The following is a 13,028-nucleotide window of genomic DNA, read 5'->3' as shown; positions in this document are numbered from 1 at the left end:
AATACGCAGACTTGACATGTCCATTTGTGTTAGTGCCTTGACATTTGTGCTGTTTTCTCTCTCTCTTGCTCTCGCTCTTTGTGTTTTGGACTACACAGCACTATTTTATAGATGCCTGGAACTCTTTTGATGCTCTGATAGTGGTGGGCAGTTTGGTGGACATCATGATAGCAGAGTTCAGTGTATGTAACTATATCTGATCTGTGAGAGATGTGCTAGTCTAGTCAGTGTGAACGTTTGCTACTTAATCTTTTGTTATCACAGAGACACACACTTATCAATGTCTATAATCTCTTCTGTTTTATGTCATTATGATGGTCCTGTCACTCACTCAGGGTGGAGGAGGCCATGGAGAGGTACGAACATCTCACCTTATGCATCAGCAAAACAAATATTCATATCTTTGAAATTTTACAGCTATTGTTCATTAACAGTACACACAATACTTAGTAAACTGTAGTCAAAAGTCACAACCTTATTTATGATCAGTAAGACTTTGTTAACTCTACTCTTTAGTCACATTAATATTCGTTCTGTCATTTTCTTTCTCCACTTTTAAAAGGGAAAAGAAGGGGAGGGTGCCAAAGTGTCCATCACCTTCTTCCGTCTTTTCCGAGTTATGCGACTGGTCAAGCTGCTCAGTAAGGGTGAGGGCATTCGAACCCTCCTCTGGACCTTTGTTAAATCTCTACAGGTGAGAAATTTAGGAAACAAACAAGCTAAACTATATTTCTCAGTTATTTTATACATGTGTGTCTCTCTGCTTACCTTTAGGCATTGCCGTACGTTGGCCTACTCATTGCCATGATCTTTTTCATCTATGGTGTGATTGGGATGCAGGTGGGTTCATCTTTATACATTTGTCTATGTTCATTCGCTCCCTCTCCTCACATGAGGAATGTTACAGATTGGGAAGTTTAAACTCTCTTTTCCGTTTTTTTTTTTCTTCTATTTCTCAGACATTTGGGAAAATCGCTATAGATGACAGCACAGAGCTCAATCGAAACAACAATTTCCAAACCTTTTTCATGGCTGTACTGTTGCTCTTCAGGTGAGCATAGACAGGGTTAAACTCCTGGTAGATTTCTGAATTGAGTTTGGTTAATCTGCTTATCTGTAGTTAGTAAAAGATTTCAAGTACATTTAATTTAATGTTTTTTTTCTACTTCAAACCCAGGTGTGCGACAGGTGAACAGTGGCAGCAGATCATGCTTGCAGCACTGCCAGGGCGTCGATGTGACCCGGAGTCTGACTTTGAGCCGGGAGAGGAGTACAGCTGCGGAAGCAACCTGGCGTACCTCTATTTCATCAGTTTCTTTGCACTCTGTGCCTTCCTGGTAGGAGATAACACATGCAACGCATTCGCCTGTAAAGCTTTTGCATTACCCCAAGAAACTGTGATCAAAAGTTTTAAGCTGACTGAAAAAAAGTTTTAAGTTCACTCACCAAAATTTTGCATTCCCTGGAAATGTTTTCTCACAAAAGTTTGTTCTCTCGCGAAATTTTTGCATCAACTCTTTGCAAAAGGTACATTAAAAACAAAAAGTGCATTCACCTGCATTTAATGCAAAAGTTTTTAGAGTGAATGCAAAACTGGTAACAGAAATCACATGAAGTGGAGGGAAAAACTACAAAAATGCAAATGCACAATTTAAGTAATCCATCTCTGAAAATAATAAACAATTGATTTCAGTGATTAACTGATCCAATCTGTGTTTTCTCAGATCATTAACTTGTTCATCGCTGTCATCATGGATAACTTTGAGTATCTGACCAGAGACTGGACTGTGCTGGGCACTCATCACCTCGATGAGTTTAAACGAGTCTGGTCCGATTACGACCCAGAGGCCACGTGAGTGCTATCATACAAGCTTTGTGTCTGCCTTAAATGAGTATATCAATTCAAATTACAAATACGTCTGTATCGTTTTGCATCAGGGGACGGATTAAACATCTAGATGTGGTCACCATGTTGCGCAGAATTCAGCCTCCGCTGGGCTTTGGGAAACTCTGTCCACATCGAGTAGCCTGTAGGGTAAGCATGACTTGGATTTGTACAGTCAGTGACTGTTCACTTACATTTAAGAGGAACCCGAGTCATACACTACTTCTCAAACATTTATAACCAGAATTTATTGTAAAGCTTTTTAAAATGACTTTACTGTCACTTCTGTTTATTTAACAAGTCCTGTGAGGCCCAGTAAACACCTACCCAGAATGAGCAAGCATCCTGCTCCACATAGCAATGTCATTCACTCCCTAATCTCTGCACCTTTCTGTTTGACTCTCTCTTTCTCATCGGCAGAGATTGGTGGCTATGAACGTGCCTCTCCATGCTGACGGCACCGTGTCTTTCAATGCCACTCTGTTTGCTCTCGTCAGAACGTCACTCAAGATTAAAACAGATGGTAGAACTTCTACACACACACACACACACACACACACACACTAGCATACACACAGTTAATACACTTACTTCTGTCAATGTCAGCATTCACAAGAGAGGATGTTATTAATTGTTTCTATATATTAACTTCTATATGAAAAAGGTTGATATTTATAGATTTAACAACTCTGCTGTTTGCTATTTGACACAGTACAGCAAAAAATGAAGTGTTAATCTTATCTTAAATACAGTAAGACTGTACCTTTCCATTCCCCACAGGCCCCATTGACCAGCAGAACGAGGAGCTGAGAGCTATCATTAAAAAGATCTGGAAACACACCAAACCCAAACTTCTAGATGAAGTTATACCTCCTCCTTCAGGTACAGTATGTTATCAGATCTTCTGCTGATACGGACAACCAAATGACAAATACAGCTTTCCTCTTTTCTTTTGAGTCTTTTTATAAAATCCATCTCTCTGTGTTTCAGGGAATGAGGTGACTGCAGGGAAGTTCTATGCCAGCTTCTTGATTCAGGACTACTTCAAAAAGTTTCGCAAGCGGAAGGAGAAAGAGAGGAAGAAGAAAGGCAAGGACAAGTCAGCCTCTCTCCAGGTAAACAGTGTGTTGTCTTGCTTTTCAAATGGGTGTTTTACATGCATCAGATCAGAAATAATATATTTATAATATATAATATTTAACAGCAAAATTAAGTATGATATAGAAAGCTGAATTAGGGCAGCGTGTACTTTCTTATTTCTTATTTAAAGTACATACTTAACACAAGTAAAGTTAAGTACTCAAGTTTGGCATGTTATGATGATGTTCGTATCTTTTGATATTTATATCAAATTTTACTTAGACATCATTGGGAGATTTAGAGTGACAACTGATATTTATATGCATTTTATGCAAGTAGTATTTTATACTTTTATAAAAACCTCATTGAATATATATATATTTTCTTGTTGGGGGGGGGGGGGGGTCATATAAATATCAGCAACTGCATTGATTTGCATATGTTTTTTCCTCCTCAATTATGAGCTCCATATTCTCTCTAAATCATACTACATGAGCCAGTTATGTTACTCAGAAACACACAACACATCTTTGACTCTCGTCTTGTGTGGTCCAGGCCGGGTTACGCACTCTACAGGATCTGGCTCCAGAGATGCGTCTGGCTATAGCGATGGAGGATGAGGAAGGGCTGGAGGGGGAGATGATGGAAGAAGACGAGTTCTTCAGGGTAAGAACACCCAGCATCTAACATCTAAACCAGTGGGGATAGTAAAATCAGTGCGCTTTAAGATTACCAACACTATTATGTTCATGTCCTTGTTTCATGTGCACTATGGGCCAAAAATGTTACATTTGTTGAAAAATGTTTTTCATGCACATAAATGATGTGTTTGAGCAAAAAAATTTAATATTGTGAAATATTATTACTTTTTACTGTGGTTTTCTGTCAAACAATGAATCACATAATATATGTGTGTGAACTGTGTATAATTATTATGCATATATAAATACACACACATGCATTTATATGTGATAATTTTTTTTTGTTTAGACATAAAATATTTATGTTAAATATATATATATATATATATATATATATATATATATATATATATAGTGCTGTCAATCGATTAAAAAAAATTAACTAATTAATCGCACAATTTTTTAAAATTAATCGCGATTAATCGCGATTAATCGCAATTAAAAGACTGAAACATTTTGGATATGTAAATGTAAAATGTAAATAATTAATGTAAACTCAAGACAAAGAAACTATTTAAATTCAAAATATGATTGTTTATTGGAATTTTTGTTTAACTTGTAACACAGATTTTCTCATGTAAACAACATACCTGCAATAAACCATCAATATCCTCCAAATTAACTGTTGGCTTGAAAGCCATATTTATTACAGAAATAAAAACACAGGCATGTAAGTACCATTTGAATTTCAAAACAATCAATGCCAATAAAAAACAAAAATGATTTCCATGTTGAATTCTAAGTGGACTGCAAAAAAATTCCAAAGTATAGTCATTGCCAGTGCTTTAAGTGGGCCAGTACACACAGGTACTCAGTACCACCACTTCCAAATATAGCTCTTGAGCGTACCGCCACCTCTCCGTGCGCCCAGAACGTGCTTGTAGCGTACCGGTACGCTCATTTGGACATCTGTTTTAATAGAGGTTTTAATCTTTTACCTGCACTGCCGATTTTCAGAGCGCCCTTCACAATGCAAGCTTCCTAATTCATCCCACCCAGAGCAGAAACTACATTACCCATTCACCCTTAAGTTATACAAGTGAATAGCGCATGTGTCGCTTTTCCCACTGTTAAGTGTCAACAACTCAACGTGGCCGGAGAAGGTGTGTGAAACTCGTTGTGAGTTATACTAAAGCAAAATCTTGAGTATTTATTGTCTGATAAACATTAAGAACTGTCTGCGGAGGTTGAGTCGTCCTGCAGCCCCCGCTGGCTGTTCATTGGCTGCAGCATCTTTTTTCTAACTTCTAAAAAATACCGTAGACGGCAAGGCACAAATTTAGGTATTCATTTATCTAATTTATCTATAGCCTATGCACAAAGACAATATGATCTTTTTGTCCCCTTTTTGTTTTAAAGCTTGATGAAGAGAGAGAGCGCAAGTTGCTGCAGCTGAGGAGGACAGTGATGCACGCGTACAGGAGTGATTGACAGTTCGCGGCACTGTGTACAAAAAATACTCCGCTACACAATTATTTCTTTATTTTCGTTTAAGCTTATTAACGTTAGCGTTACAGAAAGGTCTGATTTACGCACTGTTACAGTCATTGTTTTTTTTTTGTTTTTTTAAACAATGACATTTGAGTTCATGATTTTAATGTTGCTGTTTCTTGTGGCAGACTAAATGAAGAGTAATGTTTCTTGTGGCAGACTGAAGAGTAATCCGGCAGAGTTTTATACTGAAACTTTCCGTCTAAAAGTCCTTCCTTGGTCTTATCCATATTTCTTTGCACGTTGAACACACATAGGCCACAACTGGAAATAAAAAAAAAACTGCAACCGCGTTAATTGCGTTATTTTTTTTTAACGCGTTAAATATTTCAAATTAATTGAATGCGTTAACGCGCTAATTTTGACAGCACTAATATATATATATATATATATATATATATATATATATATACACACACACATATATATATATACACACACACACACATATATATATATATATATACATATACACACACATATATATATATATACACACACATATATATACATATATACAATACATACATACATATACATACCTATATATATATATATATATATATATATATATATATATATATATATATATACACATATACATACATACATATACATGTATGTTTGTGTATTTGTATATACATAATAATTCTACATGGTGTTAATTAGTAGTGCTTAATTTTACATTTTTACTGTAAAAATCACAAATTAAAACCAGGTTGCATTTGCATTTGTAATTAGTCTCAGTGCAACCCCAGTTAATTGTGTTTCCCTTGTCGGCAGAGTGACAGCGTCTTCAGTGATGCTCCTCCCACATCGGCCATGTCCACTCCCAGAAGCACCCCAATGCCGCCCCATCTGGACGAGACCACAGTGAGCTTTGAGCTTCCTCCTCGAGTCCACAGTGGGAGCTTGATGCTGGAGGAGGCCCTGGTGGACTCCCGTCCGGCCTCCGCCCTCTCCGAAAACACAGTGATAAGTGAACAGCCTCAGAGGTTGTCTCCCCTGCTCAGCAGGTGGGCCTCCAGTCACAGCAAACTCACCCCATTGTGGATGCTGAATAACAACCAAAGGCAAGGAGCACACTAAGAGTAGAAATATACCTGTATAAACAGAGGCTAATGCAGCTTGCCAGAGTAGAGAATTTAACACTAATGGCTTGTTCTGCTCAGAGACTTGAGGTCTGAAAGCTGTTTGATCTATTATGACTGAAGGATGCGTTATTTGGTCAGATTTTAGTCCAAGACAAAAACTAACAGTATTTTAATCTCTTGTTATTGGACTGTAACTTGATAACTGTCAGCTTACAAATCACCTTACAGCTTTGAGACACTCCAGAAACTTTAACATGAAAATATGCTAAGAAGTTTGAATTCTGGGGAGTTGCGATGCTTGCCAAGCTTGACACATGCTGTGTAGATATCATGCTCTCTAGTGTTCCCTAAAATGGGAGTATGGCAGGGGTTTTCAACCTTTACATGCTCATTAACCTCTCAGTAAACCCCAGGGTCACTATTTTACATTTATTACATTTACATTTATGCATTCAGGCTAACAATTTTCTCCTAACATGTATTCCCTGGGATTCGAACCCACAACTTTGCGCTTGCTAACGCAATGCTCTACCACTTGAGCACATTAACGATTTATAATAATTACCGTAAAGAGCATTAACATTACTGCATTATACTCATTTTCATTATTTACAATTTAGTTTAAAACGCACAACCCACATGCAGTACCTTCAGGGACCCCTGGTTGAAAACCCTGGCACCATGAATGAATTATCACAAACAATGTTACGCCCCTGAACATACGATGCCATCTCCCAGGCCAGCAGCACGAGACTCAGTCCAGCTGCTCTGCTCGTGCACATCCCATCATCATCTCTCTTTAAGCAGCAATGTACTGTTAGTAATAACTGAATAACTTGGGATATTGGTTTTGCATCAGAGGGAGTGTAAGGCACGTTTCTAAACAGAATAACTTAAGTAATTTGTGGATTAGTGCGTACTGGAGATGCAAACCATTTCAAACGTTTCACTTCGATTTGGTGAACTAGTTCAACCGGGTCACTAAGAAGATCAGGTTAAATAGAAAAATTCATTTTTGATTCGCACATCACTAGATGAGACAAAACCAATAAAACCCATTACAAACGAGGCATTTGTTGCATCCAGTGGGAACATAATTACTGATTATAATGACATTGCGCCGCATAAACATCCATGTTTGCATTTGTGATCAGAGAAACAACATACAACAAGCACTACTTTACACTGCTCAAAACTTGCGTTTGAATCATCAGTGGCAAATTATTTAAATATAAAAAACTTACAGGCTGTTAGTCAGAAGAGCCAGACTGTCCTTGCAAAGACTAAACTGCCCAACCTTATATATACATTTTTATATATATATATATATATATATATATATATATATATATATATATATATATATATATATATATCAATGTATTTCTCATATTCAGGACTGACACAACCAGAGCTAGTGACTATATTCCCTCCCCATCACTGGATGGAGGAATGCAAAATGGAGGAGTCACAGGAGTCAGTGTCACTCCGGTAGGAGTCACAGGTGGAGGTGAAGGAGTCACAGGAGGAGAAGCAGGAGTGATGGGAGGAGGAGTCACAGAGATGCCATATCCTACGGAGCAAGGCAGTGTCAGCAAGGAGGAGCCTCAGAGTGCTGTCTCAAACGATAGGTGAGTACAAACTGTTTGACTACACATAATGCCCCAAAACAAGCACAGTCATGCATTGATATGTATACGCAGATGCATCATTAGCAGCTGTTTCTATGGGCCATTTTACAGAAGTCATCCTCCACATTGGAATAGTCCATGAATACTTGAGTGCAAGATGACTTTGTTAATGTATTAATATCTATATCTGCAATAGACTTCAGCAGATGATTTTGCCAAACTAAAAGTTTTTTTTAAACACTTTTTATGCATGTTTGTATTTCTAATCATCATCCAACGTGTAATGGGTTGAGTGCAATATCAGCCGTGTATGGATCTGCTCTTCAAATTTTTACATGAAATAGTAAACCTTTGAGATATTCATTTCAACAAACTACGATTTGGGAAACACTAATAATAATTTCAAGTAGTATTTAGGACAGATAGTAAGCGAATTGGGACACAGCAATTCATTTTCACTGTGAGTGATGACACAAGACGGTTGCAAGATGGCACACACATCTGAATATGGCATATACCTTTTCATATCAATGCTGTCAAGGCCCTGATATACTTGAAGCAAAATTAAAGAACAATGTAATTTCAAACAAAATCAGTCCAAAACAGAGTTTGTTTAGCGAGTTTTTAAACAGTTTGCCAAAGCAAACTTTCCAGAAAAAAATGCATGTGATTGGTGAAAAATGCAAACTGGTGTGATGTAATTTCAAACAAAATCGATCCAAAATGAAGTTCATTCTGAGTTTTGGGAGTTCAAAACAACTTATCAAAGTAAACTTTCTAGATTCACTTCGGCTGGTAAACACCTTCAAGCTATACTACCATTGGTCAGAGGTGATTACATAACAGGTGTGGCTCTGGAGCTCCGCCTTCTTTAACATGGAACTATTCTTTGGTTCATTTCTTATGTCCAGTCTATTCTGTCGAGGTTAGATGCATGTTAAAATATGAACACACCGGAGAGCTGCATTGTAATAGAAAAATTCTAATAGAAATCAACACTGACACTGTTTTATCATGTTTAACAATGTAAAGCCACTTGCTTTGAAGCAATCTATTGTATAAGTGCTATATAAATGAACATGACGTAACTTTACTGGAGTGACGAATGGCAGAACTGGTGCAAACATCCACATCACTATGATCAAATGCTTTCGTCCACATCACTATGATCAGATGCTTTCGTCCACATCACTATGATCAGATGCTTTCTTAACTGCTGTTTTCTCACTGCTGTCATTTAGTTGTGTTAACATTGTTACTGAGAGGAAAGCACGCTGATCATATTTACATATTCATTTAAACGCTGCTCTCAACAAATGTGGTCAGTGTCGGGATGTTTGCTAACAGTAAACCACTGCAAAGCTATTTCAGTTTTCTTTTTACCCTTAAACGAAGAACAAAAAAGAACTTTGCTGTGAGTATATTGGGACTTTTACATGACTTAAACAGAAGGGACTTTGTCATATTTTACAAACGTTGCTCATAAATTAATATATCTGCGTTTGTGTTGATGTTTGAACAGACAGTGGTTCCCTGAGGTTCCTCCAGCACAAACACCAGCACTTAATGGGAGCATTGAAAGTGTGGCGCCAGTTCAGCCCAGTAACGTTAACAACAACAGTTATCAAGGCAACAGCCAAGATGCTGGTGGCTACCATGGCAATGGTTACCCTGGAAATGGCTACAATGTTAATGGTAACAATGGGGCTGGTTATCCAGGCAACCAATATGCCAGCAATGGCTACAGCAGCAATGGATACAATGGTAATGGTTACCCTACTAATGGATACAATTCTAATGGATACAATGGCAACGGTTTCGCTCCCCGGAGACGTGTGCTTCCCCCAACTCCCTTAGGTAAAACCAACTACTTTATTTCTGCACTGCACAAAATATAACAGCTCTTCAGTGAATCTAAGATTGTTTGTTTTTTCCTGTATCTGTCAGGTCGAAAGCCCAACTTCAACATCCAGTGTTTGAGAAGGCAGACCAGTAATGAAGATCTGCCCATTCCAGGCACTTACCATCAAAACACCCCACCCTGCAGGGCACTCGCACAGGTACACCTCGCCCAACATGATCCACACTTTACTGCATAGCAGGCATTTGCAGTATATTTATTTCAGTCATCATTGTAATTTATTTAATGTTATATTATGACTACCATAATAAAAACAATTTAATCATTATTTTAAATTAATTATATACAAATCTTGCTATTTGAGTACGAGCTAAAATTTGTATCTTTATAATTTATTTATAAATGCAGTCTGCTTTAACTTCTTTTGCTATAATAATCTTCTTGATACAAATTACATTTTATGGTTATTATTCATATTAATAAAATCTATATATTACATTAAATGAAAAAATACAATTTATATTTACAATATACTTATTTTGTCACTGATGAAACTATAAAGGCATAGAAAAATAGGTTTCATTGATTGTAAATGTAATAAAAAAACATTTTTCTCAAATTACTATAAAGGCTTTATATTAAATATAATGTAAAGAAATGTTTTTTTTTAAATATGCAACATTAAAATAACATCATGAGTTCAATTAAACAATAGTCAGAAAATTAATTAAATGTGTGTGTGTATATATATATATATATATATATATATATATATATATATATATATATATATATATATATATATATATATATATATATAATTTCATATTTCAGGCTTAACAGGGTTGAAAAGATGTAGTGTATAACTGAGAATACAGCAGAAATTTACTTTCAATCAAGATTATACAAATTTTTTTTAATAAATTATTATTTACATTATTTATTAATTAAATATAATTTAATTCAATTAATTTAATTATTAAATTAAATTATGACACATTCTCACTTTTTTCCACACCAAAAAATAAATAAATAAAATGATTTGCGTACCTGCTTTAACAGACAAACAACAGCTACGACTCACGGCGGAGCAGCATTTCATCTGGAGTTTCTTCGGCCTCTTGGGCAAACAACCAGGCCAGAAGGGGCCGTCTCCTTTACGCTCCCCTCATGCTGGTGGACGAGGTGGGGGGCACTCAGGCACTGTGGGGCGACACCAATGGCAGCGCCAGTCTGCCGGCATCGGCCCGTCCCGGGTGGATTGGCGGTGGAATGGCAGGCATGGCCCAGCAGCCTCGGGCATACACCACTCTCAGAGTGCCGTCCCAACACAGCACCGGATACATAGAGAAGGGAAGCGCTGACAGCCTCGTGGAGTCGGTAAATGCGCTTTTTTTATTAATAGCGTATAAAATTTCCATTTTGCCTGAAAATAAGTAATAAGGATAGCTTTTTTTTATTTGCATAATTTCACTCAATTTGTACCTCTGAATAAAACTGAGGTGTTATATTCCTCAAGTATAAGTGTCATATTCTCATTAAATGATACTATATGAGCCATAAAAGCCTGATTTATCAAATATGATACTCAAAACACATATGCAAACATTATTTTTGGATTTAATTTATTGGATAAATGGTTCAATTTAAAAACACTATTTTTGCACTCTATTTGATATGACATTTCTTAAATCATTACTGGTGCAAATAATTGGTTTGAGCAGACAAATAAATAGTGAAATGGAGATCACCTGCATGTAGTCAGTGGTTTCAGTTGGTTGTAACGTCTTTCTGTTTTGTATTTATTTAGATCCTGATCTCTGAAGGATTGGGTCAATATGCCAAAGACCCCAAATTTGTTGACTTTGCAAAGCGGGAGATTGCAGATGCCTGTCACATGACTATTGATGAAATGGAGAGTGCTGCAACTGACCTTATAAGTCGAGGGAGGGCAGGACAACCGACCGGACGCTTTGAGGAGGATCTGTCTGATGAGATGAATTGTGTTATATCATACTAAATGGGCTTCAGTTTGCTGGCGAGGGAATGAATGTGATCTCTGCATCACAAACTCCGATACATTCACCTCTTCATTTTAAGCTTGGTTGGGTAGATTTAATAATTATATTCATTTGATTCAGTAGATATAAGGAAATTGTGGCGATCACTTTGACTTCACCCCTGTTGCATTGCATAGACATTTAGAAAGAGCCTAAACAAACGACAAGATTACTATTCATATAACTTTGTGTAAAGTCACAAAATCTTTTCAGCATTTATTATAAATGGTTTATGTTGACTTTGTAAAATGGGAAATTGCAAGGATGGGCATTTTTTTATGGTTTTCTTAATTTGCTTTAACCCACTGGGTGCTAGGTTAAGTGTATGCATTATGAGTTTAGAAAATTGGGAAAAGTGATTGAAAAAAACCCAATCTCAACCCACCGACTGGAAAATATCCATGATGGTTCCAAAGAGACAATCAATGGAATTCAAATTTGAGGGCTAATAATAAAAATGCAATAGCCATGTTGTGTTCTCCATTTGCCAGTTCTAATGTGCTCCATAAATCCCCAGTCTGACTGTACCTGGTGTGCTCATATTTAGTGTTGGGTATATTTAATGGCATTTGTTTTACTTTGTGATAAACCATGTCAAATCCACAATATCAGCCTCTATCATTTTGCTATAAACACATTAATACTACTTTCTCACAAAAAAATAAGCATTGGTCATGTAAGGCTAGCATTTTAATTCCTCTAAACCAGTGGTGTCCGATCCTGCTCTTGGAGGGCCACTGTCCTGCACAATTCAGCTCCAACCCCAATTAGACACATCTGAACCAGCTCATCAAGGTCTTACTAGGCATACTAGATAAAGACAGTGGATAAAAACAGTCCTAACTAGATGTTTGGAAACACGAGTCAACATAACCAACAAATGTCAAAGTGACCATATTTCATTTTTTCAACAGCTTAGTTAAGTGCCTTGTGCGTCACTATTAAGACGCTACAGAAACATCTGCGCTACTGCTGTTAATTACAGAGACAACAACCTACAATAAGAAATGTAGTTTCCCAAAGTAAAAATATGAGCTCCGCCTGAAACCGCATTGTGTCTAGACGTACAATATTTTTTAATAATGTTACAGTGCATTATGAATATTGGTAGTATAAATGTATTCATCTGAATACATCTGTTAAATTACAGTCACGTGACCTGCAGCATCAGTTGTCACATCACTACCCTTCACTCCCTCTCCTGTGGCCTCATGGGATAGTAAAG

General features: G+C 36.9%; 1 protein-coding gene across 1 annotated transcript in view; it reads left to right on the top strand.

Moving 5' to 3' along the window:
• The window catches only part of cacna1fa (calcium channel, voltage-dependent, L type, alpha 1F subunit a), a 32,171-nt gene extending 19,762 nt beyond the window's left edge, over positions 1-12,409 (top strand). The window contains exons 29-46 of the mRNA XM_052603799.1: positions 99-182; positions 336-356; positions 563-694; positions 775-840; positions 960-1,051; positions 1,178-1,337; positions 1,725-1,852; positions 1,939-2,035; positions 2,306-2,408; positions 2,666-2,767; positions 2,876-3,000; positions 3,521-3,631; positions 5,941-6,173; positions 7,649-7,882; positions 9,405-9,739; positions 9,830-9,942; positions 10,806-11,123; positions 11,554-12,409. Coding sequence (XP_052459759.1) covers positions 99-182; positions 336-356; positions 563-694; positions 775-840; positions 960-1,051; positions 1,178-1,337; positions 1,725-1,852; positions 1,939-2,035; positions 2,306-2,408; positions 2,666-2,767; positions 2,876-3,000; positions 3,521-3,631; positions 5,941-6,173; positions 7,649-7,882; positions 9,405-9,739; positions 9,830-9,942; positions 10,806-11,123; positions 11,554-11,763 — 2,664 coding nt within the window. The 3' untranslated portion in view covers positions 11,764-12,409. The remainder of the gene's footprint in view (positions 1-98; positions 183-335; positions 357-562; positions 695-774; positions 841-959; positions 1,052-1,177; positions 1,338-1,724; positions 1,853-1,938; positions 2,036-2,305; positions 2,409-2,665; positions 2,768-2,875; positions 3,001-3,520; positions 3,632-5,940; positions 6,174-7,648; positions 7,883-9,404; positions 9,740-9,829; positions 9,943-10,805; positions 11,124-11,553) is intronic.
• The last annotated feature ends 619 nt before the right edge of the window (positions 12,410-13,028 follow it).

Source organism: Carassius gibelio, chromosome A8 (assembly GCF_023724105.1).
Source record: "Carassius gibelio isolate Cgi1373 ecotype wild population from Czech Republic chromosome A8, carGib1.2-hapl.c, whole genome shotgun sequence".
In the NCBI taxonomy this organism is placed as follows: Eukaryota; Metazoa; Chordata; class Actinopteri; order Cypriniformes; family Cyprinidae; genus Carassius; species Carassius gibelio.
This window is presented reverse-complemented; position numbering and strand designations above follow the sequence as displayed.